The 25,950-nt window shown below is 37.5% G+C and overlaps 1 protein-coding gene across 1 annotated transcript in view; it reads right to left on the reverse strand.

Moving 5' to 3' along the window:
* Window positions 1-25,950, reverse strand: part of LOC145266287 (caspase-3-like) — a 396,145-nt gene that overhangs the window by 242,504 nt on the left and 127,691 nt on the right. The window contains exon 2 of the mRNA XM_080121829.1: window positions 13,068-13,110. Within this exon, the coding sequence (XP_079977955.1) occupies window positions 13,068-13,110 (43 nt within the window). The remainder of the gene's footprint in view (window positions 1-13,067; window positions 13,111-25,950) is intronic.

Consider the following 25,950-nt stretch of genomic DNA (forward strand, 5'->3'; position numbering starts at 1 on the left):
CTTTAAATGGAATAATGACTGAGCACGGCCCAGGATTGAAAATGAGTTTGTACTAAAGTCCGCTGCACATGACAGGTTTTTAATCAAGTGAAAGTGTTTTTTGTGAAACCAACGGACTTGAAACACCCAGGTTGTCAATCCACGTTGTTAACCACTAGACCACTGTCACCTCCTGTTGTACAAGGTAAAATTTTTAACTTATAAATTAATCATTATTAATCTTGGAATATATATTATCAGCAATACGGTGAGTAACATGAGCACATTATTTCTTTTGGAAACTTCACTATTTAGAAGGCGTACCCACCCACACTCATACTTATACCTAAAACCTTTGAAAGCAGGTGAGATATAAAAAAATTTAATAGAGAAAAGAGTTGCTCTACATCAAATTTGCAGTCATATTAAGTAATATATTTTTAAAAGAATCGATGCATGCATATATTTAAACTTATCATTATGAATTATGGAATATATATTCTAGACAACAAGGTGAGTAATGTGGATACTTTATTTATTTACATTGCTGTAAACATTTTTTGTAATCTTTACAAACAAACAAAAGAATAAAAATTTTAAACTAATTGTTTTCTGAGTATCAGTCGCACTGAGGATTGAACTTTCAACCTCAAGAAGATTGTCATTTACAACTGAATTTTACCAAATACTTTTATCTGTTTTGCCACGGATCCTTGCGGACAATTCTAGTATAAATTCTGAGAGCCTTAAACCCATTTTTACTTTTAGATGTACAATCTTACTACTTATCACTGGAGATCACTAGTTATTACTACATTCTGAAAATAACACTCAAGATGAGAACAGTAATCCAAATAATATGAATTATCAATCCTCATCTCAAAAATTCAGAAAACATAATTCGATACTGATTCTGATTTTAGAAGAATTTCAAAAGCAAATTGGCAAAAAATAAGAGCATCTGAAAATAAAAGAAACTATTATGAAGCTCGTGGTTGCTTTGGGCAAAAAACTTAAAAGGCACAATTAAGTGTAACATTTCGTTTCTGAGTAAAACGAATAAAAGCCAATATTTCCTGAAGACCACAAATTTATCAGAGGAGGTGGGAGGGTGAGAGCAGGTTACAATTTTTTGACTTATGAGACGAATCCATGAATTCTATTTATAAGTCAATGGAACTTGTCATATCGCAGCAATATCGTAGATCATCGATTGGCCGAATGTATGGGAATAATTTTTTATGAGCTGAATATTTGCAAAACATGTTTGTTATTTTTTATTACTCTTATTCACTGTAAATAAGGTATATTGCCACTTGGACTTAAGGAGCGATATCTACAGGGACACTATGTAGGGAGTTGAGCAGCAAAGTGTCTGTTAACATTACAAATAAAATAAATTTCTGCAGTTTAGTATAGTTTAAGCAGCAGGAGACCGGGAAGGAATTCACAAGTCTAGCAGTTTGTGATAAGAAACTATTAGATTAGCAAGTTTTCCAGCATTTACTGACCTCTACACTGAAGGGGTGGGATTTTGCTGTTTTTCAAGTTAGTCAGAGACATGTCATGGGGACAAAAGTGCTACAAGTTTGTCAGAGCACATTCCATTAAAATACTTGTAAAACAGCCAGAGGGTTCATAATTGTGGCGATGGGTTAGGGGTTGGATCTTGACCAATAGTATGGAACCTATTAGATTTGAGACTTTTTTTTGAATACTCTCTAAGAGTGAGCGACTAGTGATAGATGCACCAGCCCAGATGTGGCAACAATAACCCATGCATGGCTTTGTATAGATAAGCTTCTTTCCTTTAACAATTACAAAATTCCTTCCCACTCACGGATTGCCATAATTAATAAAACCCTACCTGAGAGCTCTTCATTAAAACTCATCAGCTTAGCATACACAGGCAACATGAATTGCAACAAATACACTGAAAACATTGACAAGGCTGCGGCAAAAAGGTGGGCTCTCTTTATTGTGCTAGAAAACTACTTAAACCTGATAGTATTCTGTGGTCCATTTGTAAAACAAAATCTCTTGCAATGTGTTATGAATTTTCTTTTATTGCTGCATAAATGTTACCAACACTTCATTCTCAATTTTGTTAGATTTTTTTTTTTTTCATGCTGGAAGAAAAATATGTGCATCTAAAAATGAAAAGAATTATTACAAAGCTCGTTGTTGCTTTCGGTGGAAAACTTTAAAGGCGTGATTAATTGTGACATCTCGTTTCTGGGTAAAACAGATAAAAGCCTATATTTCCCAAGGACGGTCCATAAATTTATCGGGGGGGGGGCAGGTTACAATTTTTGACTTATGAGATGAATCCATGAATTCTATATGCAAGTCAATGGAACTTGTCATTTCACAGCAATATCGTAGATTATCGGTTGGTTGAATATATGGGAATGATTTTCTTTGAGCCGAATATTTGCAAAAATAGTTTTGGTCCATTTGTAAAACAACATCTTCTGCATCGTATCATTCGATAAAATTTCTTTTAATGTTGCGTAAATGTTGTCAAAGCTTCGTTCTCGATTTCGTTAGAATTTTTTTCACGCTAGCGGCGATATCTTTCATGCATGAATGACTGCCCTTTTTTGTAAAAGAACCTCTCTAATATCTAGAAGCTACTATCATGTCAAATGACGGAATTAAAATATGTTTTAGCTTTATGTTTCTGAGATGAGGATAGATAATTTGTATTATATGTATTATTTAGATTACTGTTCTCATCTTAAATCTTATTCTCACAACGTTTCGGACGATGTAACCTCCAAATTTCTTCAGGTGTATCTTGTCAAATTTGTGAATCTTTCTGTCAAACTTTGCACAGAATTTCCGATGAATTCTTTATTTAATCCACACTACTCACGTTCTGGAGGTTGAAGTTTTAATTCTCAGTGCAGTTGATACTAAGAATACAACTGAGAATTACTTACGAATTTTAACCGGTTATGGCTGACGGAACAAGAGCATGCTACCTCCGTGGATTAAATAAAAGGTTCTGTTTAAAATTCCGTGCAGATTTACAGAATATATTTACACCTGCTTCGTGCCTGATCAGCCTTTCTCACTTCCATGCCTCACCGACCCAATCTCATTCCCTCTTCCTCGATAACCACCACCCTCATCAGCAATAACCTATAATCCTCTCACCTGGCCTGTCCTAATTGCATCCTTAACCCATGGCAACCTCCCCTCGCCTTCACATCAAAAGCAGAGACAGGGGGGGGGGGCAGATACTCCAAAGGATGGGAAAGCTTTTTAGTGAGAGTTTCACATGCAATCATTAAATTATCCTATTTTTCTCTTTGAAAGCTGGCAAACTTTGGAGGTGGAGGAGGAGAAGCAAGAAAAAGAGTGTAGAAAGAGGAAAGGGGAGAAGATGAGATTAGGAGAAAGAAAAGGGAGAAGGTAGGAGGAGGAGGAGGAGGAGGAGGAGGAGGATAAGTGAGGGATGGATGGAGGAAAAGAGAAGAAGAAAGAAGAGGAGAGGATAGAGCGTGATAGAGATTAGGAGAAAGAATGGGGAGAAGGAGGAGGAATATTAATAATCCATTAAGGGATGCTAACATGAATCCAAATCCTACGAAACCGAAACGGATAGAAAACCCATAAACTAATCTTCTCCTCTCTTCCCTCATGACTGTGACAAAAATATGGTAGAACTTTCAATGCTGCCAAGACTAAGCTTATTTCCTTTAATAATTACAAGAAACCTTCTCAACCACTGATTGCCATTGCTAATGATATACTGCCTGAAAGTACTTCCCTGAAGCTCCTGGGGTTAACATTCACAGACAGCATCAATTGGAACAAATGCATTGAGGCAATTGCCAAGGCTGTTGCAAAGAAGGTGGGCTCTCTCTACTGTGCTAAAAGGCTACTTACATCTGAGAGCAACATATATCTCTACAAGGTTACGTGTTCTCAGCCACACTGGGGCTGATGCATCTACTAGTTTCTTGCTCCTAGCAGGGTTCAAAAAAGAGTCACCAACCTAATAGATCCTGAACTATCAACTAAACTCCAACCTCTGTCCTTACCGAAACGTGACATCCTTGTGCCTGTTTTACAAGTATTTCAGTGGCAAATGCTCTGACGGACTCTGAGCACTAGTACTCCTTCAATGACAATACCCTAAAAAAAAAAACAACAAGCAGCAAAATCCCACCTCTACACTGTAGAAATCCTTAGATGCCGTAAAGCCTTCTACTCAAATAGCTTTTTCCCTCAGACTGCTGCACATTGGAATTCCCCCCGAGCCCTTGCTTCTCTGACATGCAGAAATTTAAGTGGCATATGAACTGACATCTTGCTGCCCAACTCCATAAATAATATACTCGCAAAGCTGATCCTAAACAGTAGCCCCTCACGACTAAATTGCCCTGTGTCTTGTTTGGAGTGAAACGGCAAAAAAAAAAAAAAATAGCCTCAATTTTCACGACACACAATAGTCGAGAAGAGTACACAAGGATGGGAAGACCAACAAGGGAGAACATCAACCAAACCTATAATGAAAAGTGCAGAGAATCCTGGAATTCTGAGGAAGCTTATTGCCACTCAAAGTCCAAAAACCAATGGCAGCACAAAATCAATAAACTTTGGGCCAAGATGATAGTGGAGTATCTGTTCTGATACTACACTCCACCTTTTCTGACCTCAGTCAGTGGTGGAGAAATCCTTCATGATTGAGACAATTTTATTTTTGTTCCTATTCAGAATGCCCCTTTTTGGGGAGCTGGATTTTCTCCACATTAAAAATCGACCTTGTGTCTAGTTCTACCCTCGTGGGGAGGCAAGTAAATAGGAACATAAATGGTAAGTGCAAAATATTACTTCGATGTCGCTGTATCATTCATTTCAGTTAAGAACTTTACTAAATAATTAGCTAAGAAAATATTAGTCTCTTTTATTCTTGGACTTTACTTGGAAACTAGTGAGCTAATTTGGTTGAAATTTTTGTATGGACTTTTGTTATGATAAGGTGCAGCGAACTCAGTCTTATGGTATCTGTTTGATGCACAGCTAGGGATTAATAAAAATTAGTCATCACAATACCACATTTACTCAAGAAGTTTTCTCGGTAATTCCTGGGTCAATCTGGCTAAAATTTTGTATGGGCCTTTGCTATGATAAGATGTTCAATGCGCAGTTAGGGATTAAAAAGGATTAGTATTTAATGCACAAATTTAATCATATTCAATTATCAATTTGGCATAAACCACTCATTCTAAGTCATATAACTTTTGTCTGTTTTTAAAACGCCTAATCTATCATATGTCGCCACATAAGTATGACACAAGGCTAACTAAACATTAGAATCGTTAGAGTCTCAGAAGAGTTATATTATAGATCAATCTGAGAATGAACTTAATCAGCCAGATCACCACAAATCTCGGGATTCCACTTTCCACTGTTTACTAAGTGATTGTCCAGAAAATAATAAATACCATCTCACCTAGGTCGATCAGGACCCTCTGATAACAGTTTTTGTGTTATATTTTCAATAATAAAATAAATATCTTTATACATACATGTTGGATGCTTTTAAATGCTGATGTTTTATGTGTTATCCAATTCTTGTCATGGTCAAAAAGGACACAAGGGAAACGCTTGCTGAGAGTTTTCTTCACGGTTTTATTTTGGAGAATATTAACTTGGGAGAGAGAGAGAGACTAATCCTTCCTTAGCTTTAGTTATTAGTTAACAACCAGAACTTGCCCCCATACTTACAAATCTGTTTAAGTGTTGCCTTAAGGAGAAGTGCTTTCCAACACCCTGGAAAACCTCATCAGTATGCCCTGTATTTAAGAATTCAGGTGAAAAGTCATCTCCCTCTCAGTACAGACCAATAAGTCTCCTGTGTGTTATGAGTAAGTTGTTGGAATCCATATTAAATAAAGACAGTCAACCACCTCAACAGAAACAACCTTCTTAGTGACATGCAATATGGTTTCCGCTCTGCAAGATCTACAGCAGATGTGCTAACGGTTATATCTCATAGGATTAGTGAATCTCTTGACAAAGGCTTCCTTTCAGGGCAATTGCTCTTGACATATTGAAGGCCTTCGATAAGGTATGGCATAAGGGCCTACTTCACAAGATTTCCAGCTACGGTATCACTGGAAATGTTTTCTCAATCATTAAATCATTTCTCTCCGATTGGTTCATAAGAGTAGTGGTTGATGGGCAGAAATCAGAAGCCCACGATATTAATGCTGGAGTCCCTCTAGGGTCCATCCTGGGCCCAACTCTCTTCCTAATCTACATCAATGATCTCCCAAAATACATACTTAAATCATTCGCTGACATCTATGCTGATGACACGACCATCTATGGCAACACATCAAAGGCCGTAAATGACAAAGTTCTCTCGAATTCTCTCTCCTCTGATCTTGACCACGTCGTACAGAAGGGGAAGAGGTGGCTGGTCACTTTTAATGCATCCAAAACCAAGCTTCTATCTTTACATCACCAACGCTCTGATCCCAATTTGGCATCAATTGAAATGGATGGCTCTCATCTTGGGGAGGCTCCATGTTTTGACAAGTTTCTGGGTTTGACCTTTACTCCTGATCTGAAATGGAACATGTACATCAGGTCTGTGCCAAGGATGCTGGGAAAATGGTAGGATCCTTCTACCGATCCAGAAGATATCTCACTACTAATGCAATTCTCTATCTGTATAAAAGTCAAGTACGTCCAAGGATGGAGTACTGCTGCCACATCTGGGCAGGAGCTGCTAAAAACAGCCTATCCTGCCTTGACAGAGTACAAAATAGACTGGTTTAGTGGGGGGTGCCCTTTTCTCTACCTTGCAACCTCTCTCCCACAGAAGAGACGTTGCGAGCCTGTCTTTGTTTTATCATTATTTCCATGGCAAGTGCTCGTCTGAGCTTCAATCTCTCGTCCCCCCCCCCTTGCCAATCTTTCACGAGAAACACCCGTCTGGCTGAAACTACTGTCAATAATTTTCCCCACTCTTTATCTGTGCCTAAATCCAAACGTAGATTCCAAAAGCAAAGCTTCTTTCTTAGAACTGCACGCCAGTGGAACTCTCTGCCGCTTGCCTATTTCCCACCTAACTACAACTTGGATGTCTTCAAGTCCAACATAAACAAACTCCTGACAAACCGCCCCCTTAATGAAGTCAATCTCCAATACTAATGATTACTACAATGCTATCTCACTGATTACTGTACATGCAATAACCCTTATCCCTGAGTGGCCTTCGGGCCTTGATAAGTGGTGAGCCCCATGTAAAAAAAAAAAAAAAAAAAACTTAGCTTAACTGAAATGAGTGACTGGTTGCAATAAGAGTGTGAGGCTGGCTTTGTGCAAACCAGCTTCACTTCAAACAAACTCCCAGCACGAGTCATCCATCATCCCTAGGATAACCAGATGGTTTTCGTCCCTTGAACGTAAATTTTTCTTCTAACATTTTTTAACAAGATTTTCGTTATGTCCAAAAATTCAATACGCAAATTTAAGATGCAGAAAGTGGAATCGGTTCACCCTAATATGGAATGGAAGTCACTAAACATAAAACGAAATACAAAACCATACGGAAATAATTTATTTCAAAAAATTATTTTAGTTTTAACATTCTTGTGTTATCATGCAACAATAAAAAATAAAAAACTGTCATTTTTTTTTACATTTCTATAAATATATATTTTTTTGTTTTAACCCTTGTGTTATCACGAAAAAAAATCAACGAGAATTTTTATTATTTACATTTTCTATAAACGGTGTCTTTTTGAAATAATATGTTTATGTCTTTCACAAGTTTTATCACAGAATTTTGTCATAAATAATGTATGGAAGTTTTTTATTAACACTTCTTCTGGACTAATATTAATTGTTCATTCCGTGTGAAATCATTACAATAAACAACATCTACAATACGTATTATATGCATTCCACGAAACATTGCTTATTGTTTCCAAAGAGGTACAGTTGGAATTTTTAAGTGGAATAATGAAAGAAGTTTCAGTTTCGTAATTCAATTGAAGGTAGCTACTTTGTTTTATGATACACTAGCCTGGGTGGCCGGCGTTGTCCGGGTGTGTGGAGGTGTGTGTAAGGGTGTTTGCATGAGCAAAAAAAAAAAAAAAAAAAAGAAGCAAAATTGCGAGCGCAAAGAAAAAAAAATTAGAAGTAATAGGCAAGCTCAAACCCGTAACGTGACAGAGGAAAAGGGGGAAAAAAGCAAACGGTCTTATCAATGCGGCACCGCAACTGTCACGGGTGGTCGAAATAACATTTTTTATGTAACGTCGTTGACGCATGGATTGAATGACTTGCAAAATTGTCGACAAAACAAGTAACCCCCTCCTTGTAGAAAAGTGCCCAGTTGACGGTGAAAAAAATGAATGTTTTTGCCCAATGTCTCAATATTTGTCGTCTGAGACATTGAGCTTTAAAACAATACTAATTTTATCACAGTCCGACGCGTCTGTCAAAAGTGTTTGGCAGACATACAAACACACACACATACATACACACATTTTGCCTTTTATATAATAGGCTAGCAGATGTATCCGGCGTTTCCCGGGGGTGTGGAGGTGGTGCAGTAAGGAAAGCTGAAAAATTAATTTTTCCCACTCTTTATCTGTGCCTTAATCCAAGCATAGATTCCATGAGCAGAGCTTCTTTCTTAGAAGTGCACGATTGTGGAACTCTCTTCCGATTGCCTGTTTCTCACTTGACTACAACTTCAAATCCAACATAAACAAATTCTTGACAAACCGCCCCCTTAAGTAAGACACTTTGTCAAATCTCCAATGCTGACGATTACTACGATATTATCCCATTGATTACTGTACACGCAATAACCCTTATCCCCGAGTGCCTTCCGGGCCTTGATAAGTGGTGACATCCATGTAAAAGAAAAAAGTGGTAGTAGTGGGGGGGGTGGATCTAAATAACAGTAGGCAGCAGATGTGTTGTTAGAAAAAAAATGTGGTAGTAGGCAGGCAGGCTCGAACCCGTAATGCAAAGGAGGAAAAAAAATGTAATGTCTTGGCTGATGCGTCTATGGCGCAACCAGAAGTGGAGAGGGTTTGAATTAAGCATAGTCAATCCAACAGAGACGATGACTTGCGAAAATATCGACGAAAAAAGCGACCCCTCCCTGTACAAAATTGCCCAGTTGAGGGTGAAGGAATGAATGTTTTTGGCCAATTTTTTCATACTCGTCATCCAAAGGATCGAGCTTCAAAACAATACCGATCTTGTGAGGATCCATAGCGTGTGTCGAAAGTTTTTGGCAGGCACACAAACACACACACACAAACATTTTGCTTTTTATATATTAGACTATTGGGGGTATCTGACGTTGCCTGGGTGTGGAGAGGTGGTGTAGTAAGGAATGCTGAGCGAAGAGAGGTGTTTTAAAAAAAAGTGGTAGTAGGCAGGCAGGCTCGAACCCGTAACACGAAGGAGGAACAGTAGATGTAAAAATACAAATAACATCTTAGCTGATGTGTCTACGGCGAAACTGGAAGTTGCAAGCGTTCGAATTCAGGGTAGTCAATCCAACGGAGACGATGACTTGCGAAAATGCTGACGAAAAAAAAACGATACCTCCTTGTAGAAAACGGTCGAGTTGAAGGTGAAGGAATTAATGTTTTTGGCCAATTTTTCGATATTTGTCATCCAAGAAATGGGGCTTCAAAACGATACCTATCTCGTCAGGAACTGTTGTGTCTATCGAAAGTTTTGGTAGACATACAAACACACACTCACACACATACACACATTTTGCTTTTTTATATATAACTAGCGGGTATCCCGGCATTGTCTGGGTGTTTGGAGGTGTGTGTGCTGTTAAATAAAAAAGAAACCGGGGGGGGGGGGGGTAAAGTTGGTAGGATCGAACCCGAAGCCCTGAGGCGAAGTTGGAAAATAAAATGTGAAAAAAACATGAACCGTTCGGCCAGCCAGAATGAGTTACTGAAAGATGTTTGAATTTATTTAAGTAAGAACCAAATTGACAGGTGCCCGCATGGAAGTCGTCGAGCATTATGACAACGACGACGACGTAAGCAATAGCTATTTAGCAAATGAGGTCAATGACCAGGTTTGTTTGTTATAAGCGAAGTAAAAAAAAAGAAAACATAAAAACGAACGTTAAAACTTAAGCGGGGGGGGTTAATGAAAACATAAAAAAAACACAAAAAAACTAATGTAAGGCAAATGAACGATGTTAAATGTAAAAATCGAAAAAACAAAAAAGAACACAGAAATACGAACACGTGAAAAATGGCTTTAATAAGCCTGTTTCGATATTAAAATTTTAAAAATCGGTGGGTACCCGGGTGTTTTGGGGTGTGTGGTCGGGGGTGGATAAGCGAAGTAAAAAAAAAAAACAGAAAAACGAACGTTACGTGAAAAATGGCTTAAATAACACTGGTTCAATATTTAAATTTAAAAATCGAAAAAAAAAAAGACATCTCACACCACGATTCAAACCCAAAACGTTTAGATAATGAACCAACGTGCTAACCAACTGAGCTAACACGACATACATGAAATTTAGTCAGTTCTTCAACTATTTAAACTAAATCAGATCATAAAGGCATCTGACGCATGCGTAGAACCGGTCGTCATCATGAGAGGACCGTTTTTGTGGACCCCCTCCCTGTCGAAAATTGTCGATTTCGAGGTGAAAAAATTAACGTTTTTGACCAATTTTTCGATATTTTTCGGGCGAAGGATGGGACTTCAATATGATATCGAGTTTGTGAATTTTTGTCGTGTCTGTCGAAAGTTTTTAGCGGACACGCAAACACAAATACAAACATACACACATTTTCGCTTTTATATATATATAGATAGACTAGCCTGGGTGCTCGGCGTTGCCCGGGTGTATGGAGGTGTGTGTTGAGCAAAAATAAAAAAACTGGCAGTAGGCAGGCAGGCTCGACCTGCACCACGAAGGAGGAAAAGAATGTAAAAAAAAAATGTGACGTCTTTGCTGTTGTGTCCATCGCCAAACCGGAGGCTAGTCGATCAAAAAGATAGAATGACTTTCGAAAATGTCGGCGAAAAAAAGCGACCCCTCCCTGTAGAAAAGTGCACAGTTGAGGGTGAAGGAATTAATGTTTCTAACCAATTATTCGATATTTGTCGTCCGAAGGGTCGAGCTTCAAAACGATACCAATCTCGTGAAAATCCGTCGCCTCTGTCAAAAGTTTTAGGCAGATATACAAACATACATACATTTAAACAGACAGGTAAGATTTATATAATAGATTATTTAAAACAAAATTATCTGATAAAATTTGTGAAAAGTCTTAATTATTTCAATATGAATATATTTTACATATTTAGAAAAATATTTATAGAGATGCAAACTATGAAAGTTTAAATGACTATTTTGAAATAAAATATTTCCACGTGAATATATTTTAAATATTAAAAAAAAACATTTATAGAAATGTAAAAAATAAAAATCTATTTTTTATTGTTTCATGATAAAAAGAAGTGGTTCAGTATGATTTCGTTTTTCGTTTCATGCTTAGTGACTTTCATTTCATACTTCGGCGTCTTAATTTTGCGTACTGAATTTTTGGACATAACGAAAACCTTGTTAAAAAATGTTAGAAGAAAGATCTCCGTTCAAGGCGAAAACCATTTAGTTATTCTGGGGATGATGGATGAGCCAAGGAGAAGGTGAAGAGAAAATGTTTTTGATTGGACCTCTCAACAGTTGGGCGTCCATCAACCAACTCGCTCTGGATCAGAAGGAATGGTGAAAAATAAGTCACACCAAGCGGAAGGTGTGACTCATGATGAGACTGGACAAACGCATTTTGGACAACCGGCGACAGCAAATACGTAACAATATTGTTTGTCATAATAAAATTTCATTACTATTACAAAAGTTGAACTAATACATCAACCACTTAATCAACACAAGAAATCTATCAGCTTCCATTTTTCGTTCTTTTGAGCAAAACCGGTCCATTATTTTGCAATCTATTTTCATAAAATCAGCTGGCCACTTAAAAATTTTTTTAAAAAAACGGCAAATGTGTAGTTTAGCGGCGTAAATTATTTGACGGACAAAAAATTATAAAAATATTTATTTTTATAAAAAACACATTATTAGACCCTAAGGCTGAAATAAAACCCGAAAAAAATTCATTTTTATTTTTCCAACATTCTTTATTAGATTAAATGTACGACAATCGAGGCCTCCATATTGTTTTTAAAATTTGCCTTTCTAATGTTTGACAGATTGGCCTTTTTATGGCCAATTTTTTTTTTTTTTTTTTTACGCTCTCTCATTACAAAAATGGCGACCAAAACAGTTCCGAGAGCGTAAAAAGAGTGTTAAAAGGCCAATCTGTCAAACTTTAGAAAGATTAAATTTTAAAAGCAATATGGCGGCCTCGATTGCCGTACATTTAGACTAATAAAAATGATGAAGAAATAATTCATTTTTTTTTTGTTTTATTTAAGCCTTTGGATCTAATAATGTTTTGTATAAAAATAAATAATTTTTATAACTTTTTGTCTGTAAAATAATGTACACCGCTAAACTATACATTTGCCAAAAAACTTTCAATAAATTCACCTCACTTTTTAAAAAACTTTAATAGGCACACCTCATTTTTTAAAAAAACTTTAGACTCACCTCATTTTTTTTTAATCTTTAAATAAACTAACCTCACTTAAAAAAAAAAAAATTAAATATACTTACCTCATTTTTTTTTAATCTTTAAATAAACTAACCTCACTTTAAAAAAAAAAATTAAATATACTTACCTCATTTTTTTTTAATCTTTAAATAAACTAACCTCACTTTAAAAAAAAAATGAAATATACTTACCTCACTTTAAAAAAAAAAATTAAATAAACTAACCTCACTTAAAAAAAAAAAAATTAAATATACTTACCTCACTTTAAAAAAAAAAAATTAAATAAACTAACCTCACTTAAAAAAAAAAAAAAATTAAATATACTTACCTCACTTTAAAAAAAAAAAATTAAATATACTAACCTCACTTTAAAAAAAAAAAATTAAATATACTAACCTCACTTTAAAAAAAAAAATTAAATAAACTTACCTCTCGCAAGAACTGTTGCTGGGGGAATCATCAGTCTGATAACCTGAAAAAAATAAAATAAAAATGTCTCTCAATTTTTTAAATGATAATCATTTGGAATAATTGGATTATTCGGACCACTGGATTTCATTTGCACTTAAAAAAATGCTGAGTCAGATTTTTATTTCTTTCCTTTGTTTGTTTGTTGCTGCAAAAATCCTAAATCTAAACGCACATTCCATGAACAAAGCTTCTTTCCTAGAACTGCACACCTATGGAACTCTGTTCCGATGGCCTTCTTTCCAGCTGACTACAATATGATCGTTTTTAAGTACAGTATAAACAAGTTCTTGTTGAGCCGCCCTCCTCAATAATCCATTTGTACCCCATTTCCACTATTAACTATTAATATGCAATTATCCCAGTGTTTACCATACATTCATTAACCCTTATCCTTAAGTGGCCTTTGGGCCTTGATAAACGATAACTTCCATGTAAAAAAAAAGTAAATAAAATTGTCCTCCTCCTGACCAACTCCACATTCTGACCCTTCCTTCAACACTCGACATCACACTCTGTGCCCCGTCCATTTTCAAAAGAAATTAGAGTGACCATAAATCAGATATCTGTAAAGTGATTTCCTTTTCGGAAGAAAAATTCTAATTTACCCAAACTCAAAGTGGCATTCGCTAGCGGCCGATATCGATTGACAATGCCAGGAATTATCGGAGTGTGCAATGTAAATTCTTGCTGGGATCAATATATAACTTCTTCTTCAGTGGACGGCTTACACGGCTCGATAACTGGATACACTTTTAGTCTTCAGTTTGCCGTTAAGTGATTCTGCAAGCAAGAAGGGCTTCGAATTGGCAGCAGTCCCGTTTAGGTAGCGATTTTGTAATCATGGGTTAAATAAAGGGTTCCGTTCCAAATTCCGTGCAGATTCCCAAGTTCGACAGACACACCTGAAGAAGGTTGGAGGTTACATCAACCGAAACGTTGTATAAATAACACTCAAAATGAGAACAGTAATCCGAAGAATTCAAATAATATGAATAATCAAATAATACAGAAAAAAATTATATTCAGGATGTTTGGAGAATCGATGGCATAAATTTGGCATTATATTCTAATACCAGGGAGACTCGACGTTGCCCGGAATTGAATGATGATCAACAAATCCTCCCATATTTTTATTGTCATCCAAATCGGTGAAATCGACCATTTTTCAATCAAATTGATTGATTGCCAGCTTTAGTTGGAGACTCATTGCACTGGGAAGAAGCTTCACATGCCTTCCCGCAATGACTTAATCCACAATACACTGCTGTTTATATTGCACTGTAGAGAACCTACTGTTGATTTTATAAAATTATTTTTTATATAAAATGGCTTGAATTAAGGTTTAAAATGCAAAAGTTAATTATCATGCTTCAATTGTTTTCTAAACAGAAACATTCATTTCAGACGTGCCCTTGTCATATCAAAGAACCTACTGTTGATTTTATATGCCTGGCTTTACTGCTTGTGTGGTGATAATAGGTCGAATTTAAGTTTTAAAAAAAAAAGTCAAATGTCATCAATCAGTTTTTGCTTTAAACAGAAGCATTCATTTCGAATGTGCCCCTGTCATATCAAAGAACCTGCTTTTGATTTTATAAGTCGAGCCTTTCGGCTTGTGTGGTTATAAAACTCCTCAAATGCACTTGTTATATTAGGCTGTGTAAAGTGTTAACTTTGGTCAAAATCGCCTGTTCTTTCTTTCATCAGATTATTTCGATTATCAATTCTTATCAAAGATATTCCGATATAAAACCTACCTAAGAACACTGTCAGACACATAAAATACCTTCATGTAAAATTTCATAAAAATTGACCTAGCTGTTTTCAAGTCCATAGGGAACAAACTAACACACACAAAGTTCCTTTTATATAATAGCAGAGATATGTGGAAAGGAACCTCTCTGAGTGGAGGGGAGGCGTTTGTAATAGCACTTTATTCCTAATTTCATTTGCGATCCATTAATATCGTTTTTGTATAAAGATAAGAGGGTTCATAATGAACCGGGAGACCAGGGTTCAATCCTTGATAAAGTCAAACACTGAAAACTTGGTACTTGATAACTCTTTGCGAAACAATCTAGATAATAAGATGTGGATTAGAGATAAGTGGAGCAATGCAGGGAAAAGAGTGACACCCTCCCTTACACCTCGGTGTAGTAATTTGTTTTTTTTTTTTTTTTTTTTTTTTTACAAAGGCATCACCACATTATCAAGGCCCAGAGGCCACTCAAGGATAAGGGTTAAAGAGTGTACAGTAGAAATTGGTCAATATAGTAATCATTAGTAATGAAAATTTGGTAAATTTAATAACTTATATGGAACGGCTCTTCAAGAACTTATTTACTTTAGACTTGAACACAACCATATTGTAGTCAGCCAGAAAGCAGGAAAACGGAAGACAATTCCACAGGCGTGCAGTTCTAAGAAAGAAGCTTTGTTCATGGAATCTACGTTTAGGTTTAGGCACAGATAAAGAGTGGGGGAAATTATTGATAGTGTTTACAGCTAGACGAGTGTTTCTTGTGAAAGTTTGGCGAGGGGGGACCATAGATTGAAGCTCAGTTGAACACTTTCCATGAAAATAACGATACATCAGAGACAAACTCGCAACATCTCTTCTGTGAGATAAAGGTTGCAAGGAGGAGAAAAGGACATCTCCTACGAGGCTACGAAGTCTATTTTGAACTCTATCAAGGCAGGACAAGTCCTTTCCAGCAGCTCCTGCCCAGATGTGGCAACAGTATTCCATCCTTGGACGTACCTGGCTCTTATATAGGTAGAGAATAGCATCAGCAGTGAGATATCTACTGGATCGATAGAAAGATCCCACCATTTTTCCAGCGGCCTTGGCAACAGATTTGATATACGTGTTCCATTTAAGATCAGGAGTAATGGTCAAGCCCAGAAGCTTGTCAAAACTTGAGGCCTCCTGAAGACGAGAGCCATTCATTTCAATTGATGACAAATGTGAATTAGAATGTTGATGATGTAAAGAGAGAAGCTTGGTTTTAGATGCATTAAAAGTAACCAGCCACTCCTTTCCCCATTGTACTACGTGCTCAAGATCAGAGGAGAGAGAATTGGAGAGAACTTGGTCGTTTACTGTCTTAGATGTGGTACCATAAATGGTAGTGTCGTCAGCATAAATGTCTACAAATGATGTAAGGATATGATTTGGAAGATCATTAATGTAGATCAGGAAAAGAGTTGGGCCCAGGATGGATCCCTGAGGGACACCGGCATTAATACTGTGAGCTGCTGATTTTTGCCCCTCAACTACTACTATTATGAACCTATCAGAAAGAAATGATTTAATAATTGAGAAGACTTTTCCAGCTATGCCATAGCTAGCGATCTTATGAAGTAAACCTTTATGCCATACCCTATCAAAGGCTTTAGATATGTCAAGAGCAATTGCCCTAGAAAGATTGCCACCGTCGAGAGATTTGCTAATCCTATGCGATATAACTGTAAGGACATCTGCTGTAGATCTAGCAGAACGGAAACCATATTGAGTGTCACTAAGAAGGTTATTTTTGTTGAGATGTTTGATTACTTCTGTATTTAACACATATTCTAGCAACTTACTCATGACGCACAGGAGACTTATTGGCCTGTACTGAGAGGGGGATGAGCGATCACCTGAATTCTTAAATACAGGGCATACTGATGAGATTTTCCAGGGAGATGGGAAACTATTCTCCTTAAGACAACGTTTAAACAGTTTTGTAAGTATGGGTGCTAATTCAGGTTGAAGTTTTTTGAGTACTATAATTGGAATACCATCAGGGCCAGTTGCTTTACTCTAATCAAGGTTTTTGATTAGCTTCGCAACATCACGTACAGATATACGTATATCACATAGCGTGTTTTCTGATACAGGAGGAAATATTGGGGGTTGGCGGTCTTGGTCGCAAAGGGTAGAATTAGCTGCAAAGTTCTTGACAAAGAGTTTGGCTTTGTCTGATGCTGACGAGATTACCTCAGGTCCATTGATAATAGTTGGGATGGAGCACACGCTTCTATTCAGGATTCTGTTTGCTATTTGCCAAAACTGGTGGGAACCAAGCCGCTGCTCAGCTACTTTGGACTTAACAGATTGAGCATACAACTCTCTTGCGTTCCTTATTACTTTCTTACAATGGTTGCTGGCAGTCCTGAAAACGGCTTTAGTTTCCATACATCTATTACGTTTGAAGCAGTGGAAAAAGTGATTTCTGTGCGCAATGGCAGCAGCACATTCTGGAGAGAACCATGGCTGGCTGTTAGGTTTTTGCTGAAACTTTTTAGAGGGTATGAAATGGTCAATACCTACAATTAACCATTCGGTTAGGTCTAATACTATAGAGGACACATCCTTTTTAAACATGGAATGCAGAGGTAGATCAGATATAAATGTACGGAAGCTATCCCAGTCAGCCTTAGTGTATCGATATACTGTACGATGAAGAGGTACGTCTGGGGACTTATTACATTTCATTTTTATCTTAATTGATACAACAGAGTGGTCGGAAGATCCAAGAGGCGACAGAACAGAAACTGAACATAGTTCAGGGCAAGTTGTGAGAAAAAGGTCTAGTAGGCTCGCATACTGGCCGTCATTATCGGGCACACGGGTAGGTTCCTGAACAATCTGAGTGAGGTCATAGGCAATGGAGAAATCATGACAGAACCTCCCCTCATCATCGGTCTTGTTTGAGTGGGTCAACCATTCGACGTTGTGAACATTGAAGTCTCCACATACGTGAATGTTAGCTGAAGGATAAGTAGAAAGGACTTGGTCAATTTTCTCAGATATGCTTTGAAAGATAGTAACTCCGCTGTTGTGGGGGCGATAGAGAGTAAATATAAATGCAGTAGTGTGAGCTAAAGCAACCCGGAAGCACATATAGGGTAAGTTAGGATCTTCCCTGGAGATGTCCCTCCCACATGGAAAGCTATCTTTAATATAGGCACATATTCCATGCCCATGGCGATCTTGGGGGTCAGATTTAGAAGTTAAGTTAGAGTATCCTGAAATTGCAAACTCATCTAGGGAAATAGCCTGTCCAATGCCAGTTTCACTTAAAAATAAAAGGTCTGGTTTAGTCTCCTGTAATTGGGTTTCAACCTCTGGAAGGTTAGAACGAAGACCCCTGATGTTGGAGAAGGAGACATGGTAGTAGGGGTCTACGTTGGAAGTTGGAGAACCGGGTTTAATCGTGTATTTTTTCTTGAAACTTGTCATGATGAAATTTTGGAATTTGTGGACTAGGTCGACAGATTTACTTAGAGCAGGACAGAGAGGGGAAACTAAGAGAGAAAAAGAAACGAAGAATTTTCTTTTTTTTTTTTTTTTTTTTTGTAGCACATGATAAGGTAAAGCCGTAACAATTACCCACTAGTATGGCATCGAGAGGCCCCACCAGAAGCTACTGCATGGTCCAGATTCCATTCACCAAATGGCAATACAGCAGCCCCAGTACTTTGCACCTGCTGATAGGACAGCCTCCTTAGTGGTTAATCCAAGGTTCGGGTCCCTGACTATCAGGCGGATAATGTCAGCCCAGACAAAACGTTTACCTCCAGCACCCTTACTAGTGACATGGCTACAAGGATAGACATAGAAACAGAAAATTTCCACCAATTCTGCCAACTGTTCGCGCAAAAATACTGCCAACCTAGAAAACAGCTTTTTCTTCTCCCTTTGTATTAATGAACCTTTGGATCGCCCTCAACTATAGTCGGCCACTTAGTAACCAGCCCATTTGGTATAATGGTAAGAGTGTTCACTAATGGACCATGAGATCAGGGATCAATCTACAGTCAAATCATACATAAAAATCATACATTAAAAAAAGACTTGATACCATCCTATCGCCAGTTTCTATAAGTAGAACCTTAGCAGTATAAAAGGGGGATCAAGGGGGATCAAGAGTAAGTAGAGTAATCCTGGGATTGGAGTGGCGCCCTCTCCTACACCTTAGTGTAGCAGCTAATGAAAAGGGAGCCTTTGGATCACTCTCGACTATAGTCTGCCACTTAGCTGTTTAATATCTTTTCCAATCTACAATATTTATTAAAAAATCGATGGCATAACTTCAGAATCATTGTAACGTGGTGGACACATACAAACATGAGGAAAAGAGTTAAATATTCGAGGCACCATTTTTTCTTTCTCAACAAAAGTTTTTTTTTATTACCATTATAATTTTGTTTTCGACACCACTTAAAAGTCTCTCACTATCGTCCATTTAACCTGGTGTATACATTTCTTCTCCGACCCCACGTCAGCCGTAGCCAGCCATTTCTCGCCTGCATCTTTACACGTCCATTTCGTTTGACGTCATCTTTCTTTCCTCTCTGAGCACGTGTTGCATTTTTTCCTTTTCGTTCTCGCACACTATTCCTAATTTGCATATCCGTGTTTTTCAGCTACAGCTACTTCTAATCTCCCCGCAAGCCAGCCATCCTTTGTCAAAGATGTCCATTTGTCTGTGGTGGGGGCGTTGCAATAACCCTAAACCTGACTAGTCTAATTCCCTCTGTGATTCATTTTTTTCTATGCATAACATTTGGTTTGTGCTGGCCATATTTATTTACTTGCATTTGGTCTGTTGTATCCTGTTATCTGAAATAGAAAGTTCCAACATTCACAGGATTTTCGATATTTGTTATCATAGACGTTTCTGTCGATCATGATGCTCGTGTCTTTCTTCTGAGCCGCACAGATTTTCTATGTGGTGCAATTTTTTTTTCATAGTTTTGTTGGTGCATTTAGCAACACCAGGCCCAGGCTTATATAACCTGTGATCCCATCATTGAGATAGTGGGTATCCATCCCATATCCAGACATAACAATGCACTATCATGCACACTGTACATTTTACTCTTTTTTTTTTTATTTTTATTCATATTCACCCCCAAACAAAGTGTATTGCCACTTGGACGTACTGCAATGTAGCCGTTATATCGTAAATCGACCAACAAACAAAACAGGAACATAAATAAATAAAAATCCAGGTCAGCATTTTTTATTTTTCAACAAAAATTTTTTTTATAACTGTTACTTTCAGAACTCCGTAAAAAGTCTTTCACCATTTTCCATCTCGCCCACTGCACACTTTTCTTCTCTGACAGCTGCAGCCAGCCATTTCTCGCCTGCGTCTTTACACGTCCATTCTCTTTAATGCCAACTTTGTTTCTCCCCGAGCACGTGTTGTATTTTTCTCTCCTTTCCCCCTCACTTTTCTTCTCATGCCACTTCCTCATTTGTATATGTGGTTTTTCGACCACCGCTGCTGCTGCTAATCTCTTCGCATTCTGGCAATCCTTCGCTGCTGCTGATACTTTTCCACGCACTCACATGCATGATGTTACAGTAAAGGACCACTATTTAGGACCACGTCTATTGTGGACTATGTGAGGAGATGACTGTTCACATTACATTTAAACTTCTGCATGTTAGTATAGTCAGAGAAGTATAAAACAGGGAGGGAATTCCAAAGTCTAGCTGTTTGAGGAAAGAAAGGGTAGAAAGCTTTCTAGCATCTAGGGGCCTCTACAGTGAAGGACTGCGATTTTGCTGCAAGACAAGTTTGTTGGATCTATGTATGCCAAGGGGTACAAGTACAAATGAGTTCATCAGAACGCATTCCATTACAGAACTTGTTGATGCAACATTTTGGTGATGAGACTAGAGTTGGAACTTGGTTGATAGTGCAGTACCTAGTAGATTGGAGAATCTTTTATAGATGCTGTCTAAGAGGGAGAGCTTGGTGGTAGATGCACCAGTTCAAATGTGGCAATAATACACCATGCATGGATGAATGGTGGCTTTGTAGAGATACAAGATACTCTCAGGTGTGAGTAATTTTCTAGCACAGTAGAGGGAACCCACCTTCTTTGCAGTAGCCTTGGCAATGTCCTTAATATATTTATTCCAATTCATGTTGTCTGTGAATGTTAAGCTGAGGAGTTTGAAGGATATGCTCTCAGATAGGGTGTTATTAACCATGGTTCTCAGTGGTTGAGAAAGTTTTTGTAATAGTTAAAGGAAAGAAGTTTAGTCTTAGTAGCATTAAATGTTACCATACATTTACGGCAAAATTACACAAATCTATTATCAAAAAGTTTATTTTCAGCTTTCTAGATAAATGCCAATGTGTGTGTGTGTGTGTGTGTGTGTGTGTGTGTGTGTGTGTGTGTGTGTGTGTGTGTGTGTGTGTGTGCCGTGCATGTTTTTGTCCACCTAAAAGAAAGGTTAGCAAAGCTACATGAACACTAAAAGTTTATTCTCATGTAAATTTATCCAGGGAAGACAAGGGAAGTTACCCGGAATCTCTAAATGCACTTCTAAAGGAGTTATGAGGGTCAAACGCATAGTTTATGGTGTGTTTGCAATAAACATTCTAAACAATTTGGAAGAAGAGAAAAGTGAAGAGAAGGAGGATGGGGAGGGGGATTATTTGTACCTATTTACAATGCCTCCCCACGGGACAGAGTTAGACACCAGGGTCGTTTTTTAATGTGGAGAAAAGGTACAAAAATAAAAATTGTCTCAGTCGTGAAGGATTTCTCTTCCACTGAATGAGAACGAGAAATGGAAGTGCCGCATCTGAAGAACAGATGGTATTTATTTGCTCCCCCACTGAGCAAATTAGGCACAAGGCCGTTTTTAATGTGAGGTAAAAACCAGCTCCCCTAAAAGTAGGCAAAAAGGGGGCACTCTGGTTACCAAAAATAATAATTTTCCCAGTATAGAGGGTTTCCTCTCCATTGACTGGTACAAATTATCTTAAGTGCAGTATCTGCCGGAACAGATACTACACTTTGATCTTAGGCAGGCGGATTCTTTGTAAATGCGTCCAATTACAAGAAAGATTGGCCGGACAGAAAGTGTCCCTTACCCCCAACTGAAGTAAGCCTTAAATGTTTTTATTTCTGGAGAAGAATAGTAACAGAAGAATACAACTTTCAACTGAATTTGTAGCAAAAAGCATCAAAGGTGAAAGATACTGAAAATTCTATCAGAAAAGAGGAGAAGGAAGAGGAGGAGGATTATGATTCTCCTTTTGTGTATTTGGTTTAAATGGTGGAGGGTGATATTAATAACATTGATTTGCATTATTCTGAAGGTTGAATATACATGGTGTACCAAAATAAAGGTTACTCATGGAATCATTAATTAAATTCAACCATGCATATTTATATAATAAAAGTTAATCTCTCTCTCTCTCTCTCTCTCTCTCTCTCTCTCTCTCTCTCTCTCTCTCTCTCTCTCTCTCTCTCTCTCTCTCTCACTCTGGATAAAAAAAAGTAGACAAAACTAATCGATAAGAAGACAAAATTTTCTTTCTTCCACACGTTTTATTTTTAATGATAATATAATATTTTTTCTGTTTATATTAAAAATGAAATAACTTCTTTTCTTATTATTTATTATTATCATATATTATTAAGATCAAGCTTCTTCTCTTTTCTCATAAAGTTTAAATTTGCATTCGTGATTATTCTCTCCTTTCTTTTTATCATCATCAGTTATTAATTTAAAACCTCTTCTTCCTTGCACATAAACAAGCTTTGAATTAAAAGCCATGTTTAATTCCAGAAGAGTTTTCGGTGGGTAGCTAATCTAAGTCCTGGACATGAAAAAGTGTTTTCGGTGGGTAGCTGATCTGTATAAGTCTTGAACCTTAAAAGTTTGCAGACAAAGAGCAAACATCTTTCATGTGCGGACACGAAAAATTATGTGCAGGAATTCGAAAAGATCCAATATTTTATTGAGTGATTCCCGTTTCTGATTGCTTGCTAACAAAAATGACTCCATTTGGTTGGTCAATTCCTATCGCCAGTTTCTATAAGTAGAACCTTCCAATTTTCTTACATCATACCCTTATACTATATCAAAAATATTGCAACAGTATATATTAAATACATGATTATTGGAACAAGACGGACACACGTACGTTAACTATTGTTGTATAGACAAATACGGTTCGATTACTGAAAAGATTCTAAACTTAATTCATGACTTCAGATCACCGAGTGTATTTGACCTTGAGAATGCTGAAGGTCAACGTTATTAATATAAATCTGAACCATTTAAATCCAATAGAAAACGAAGGGAAAACTCTCTGAATATTAGTCCCTTGTAAATATGATTTAAGTTACATTGAAATCGGAAATACGTATTTGAAGTTTTAAGGATGCTCTGTTCTCATGGGTCATTTAGAGGTGGGAAAGTGTAGATATTCACCACATACGAGGTGCCTTCAATAAGTTTCCAGACGTTTTTTGTACAGACATTTAAAATTGCGTATACTCTTGAAATTCAGTATGTTATGACTATACAGGGTGGAACGATAAAGTTAACCCCTAAATAAAACAACACTACAGCTTTATTTTACATTTTTTTATTGAAAAAATCAATTTAGATAACTTGATTATGTAGTAGGGCTGACATTTATTCAATGTAGCCTCAATCATCGCCTTGATACAGGATCAGAACTGGGAGCATGCCTTTTCCACAAGTGCCGGTGGGAGCTTGACGAATACTCAACGGATGCCGGCGATCAGATTGGCTTTAGTGCTGTGGGAGGTCATGTTGGTGATGTTCTCGATGTATGACCAAAGTGGTCCAGCAGGTTCAGGGGGAGGAGAAGGAGGGCCAGTAAAGAAGGGTACAAAGTCGTAGCACTCCTTCTGAAGCCAAGCCTGGGTCTCTTCGGACTTGTGGGGCAGCGCTGAGTCCTGCTGCCACACCCAGGATCTGCCAGCGGCCACCTGATTGGACTAGGGGATCACCACACTTCAGGTACACTTTGGTGCTGACTTTTAAGCTGACTTCAAAAATGTGAGGGGGCATGATGTAGCCCTCACTTGAAACCACACCAAAGACCACAGTCGTGGTTGGAAACTTTGTTTTCATCACCCTCGGCATGTCCTTGTTATTCGTGGTAATTCAGCAATGTATTTTGATGGTACTGGCAGTGGTCCTGTTGTCATAACTTAGATCGGTAGAGAGCATGAGTTGTACAGTGGTACATCTCCGATCTCGCACGTTGAACATTGTGTCACTTTCAGACATAATAGAAGGCTCCTATCGCTCTTGGGACTTGTACAAAATCTGTTTTCTTTTTTTGTTCTGCAACAAAAAAAAAGAAAACCGGTTTTCATCAAATGGAAATGGAATCATCTTGTCTTTTCTATGGCGACAATTTTATCGTCCCACCCTGTACATGTTATAAGATGACTGACCAATTTTTATGATTTCAAGTTCAAATGAACATGACAGGAATTGGAATACACCTTAGTAAAGCCTGATTGTCACAACTGGTGAATTTCAAAAATGCAATATGGACGTGAGGACACTTTAGAAGGACGCTATGCAATAAAATTCTGTTTTAAACGTGGAAAAAATGCCACAAAAACGTATGGAATGCTTCAGATTGCTTTTGAACCATCTTGCATGAACCGAATATCAGTTTTTGAGTGGCATAAGAGATTAAAGAAAGGCAGGTAGTCTGTGAGGAATAATTAGGGATATGAGAGAAGTAAGGAAGTGAGAACACCAAAGTTGATTGGCCAAATACAGAATTTCATGGATAAGGACTATCGTATGTCTATAGAGAGGATAAGTGCACAGTTTGATGTTTACACACAATTATCTGGAAGGAACTGAACATGTGGAAGATGTATGTGATGGCTGTCCCAACGGCGCAGTCCACAACCTCTTCCTTGTTACAGACTATTTGACCAAGATGGGCATCAAGACAATCCCTCACTTTCCTTATAGTCCAAACCTTGCTCCCTGTGACTTTTGGTTATTCCTTAAGCTCAAGGAAAAACTTTAGAGCCTGACGTTATGAGATAATTGAGGAGATGAAAGAGGCTGTGCTCACACAAGAGCACTTCCATGGGGCCTTCCAGAAGTTGTTGGAACAGTACAACAAGTGCATTACAACCAGAGGAGATTACTTCGAAGGGGACTAGAATTTTATGTGTGTATTATCAATAAAAGTGCCTATATGAAAAAAGTCTGAAAACTTATTGCAGGCCCCTCATACAGTGTAATATAGATATTCGAGACCACTTCCATTGTCTTCAACAAAATATTTTATACATATGATATAAATTACATCAAAATAGGATATTTTTAAAATTTTAAAAGAAGTTCAAACTCCATAGCGTTTTTAGGTTAGAAGGACATTTAGAGATCCGGACTACTTCCATTGTCTTCCCCAGAAAATGTTATACATATGATATAAATTTCATCATAGTTGGATATATTTGCAGTTTGAATTGATTATGCCCTCATAGAACCCCCAAAAGGTGGACTTACTGATTTGGGAACACTTCCATTGTCTTATATATTATTTTTCTTATTAGAATCCTTTGAGATGAGTAATTTGTATATTTATTTTATTTATTTGTTGACCCGGGCACAGTGGATAGAGGCATTGATCATTGTCTGAAGATAGCAGTTTCAATCTTACCCAAAGCAAGCCAAAAGGATTAGTTGGCCCCAAAACATGGTGAGACAACAACAACTATGGAAGGCAGTAATTACTACAGATACAGTTACAAGACTCAACATTCCTATTTCGCCATGGTTAATCATCTGAAGAAGGCCAGAGGATGAGTTTGCCGAAACGTGGTGAAACAACATCAAGTATGGAGATGGAGTCCGCAAATAAATTCTATTGTCTTCTTCGGTAAATCTTCATATCTATAAAAGTGTGTGTGTGTGTGTGTGTGTGTGTGTGTGTGTGTGTGTGTGTGTGTGTGTGTGTGATGCCAGAAAGCCTTCTACTCTCTTTCCTAGAACAGCTAAACTTTGGAATTCCCTCTCTGTTTCCTG

Source organism: Euprymna scolopes, chromosome 41, assembly GCF_053919585.1.
Source record: "Euprymna scolopes isolate OS-2025 chromosome 41, ASM5391958v1, whole genome shotgun sequence".
Taxonomy (NCBI): domain Eukaryota; kingdom Metazoa; phylum Mollusca; class Cephalopoda; order Sepiida; family Sepiolidae; genus Euprymna; species Euprymna scolopes.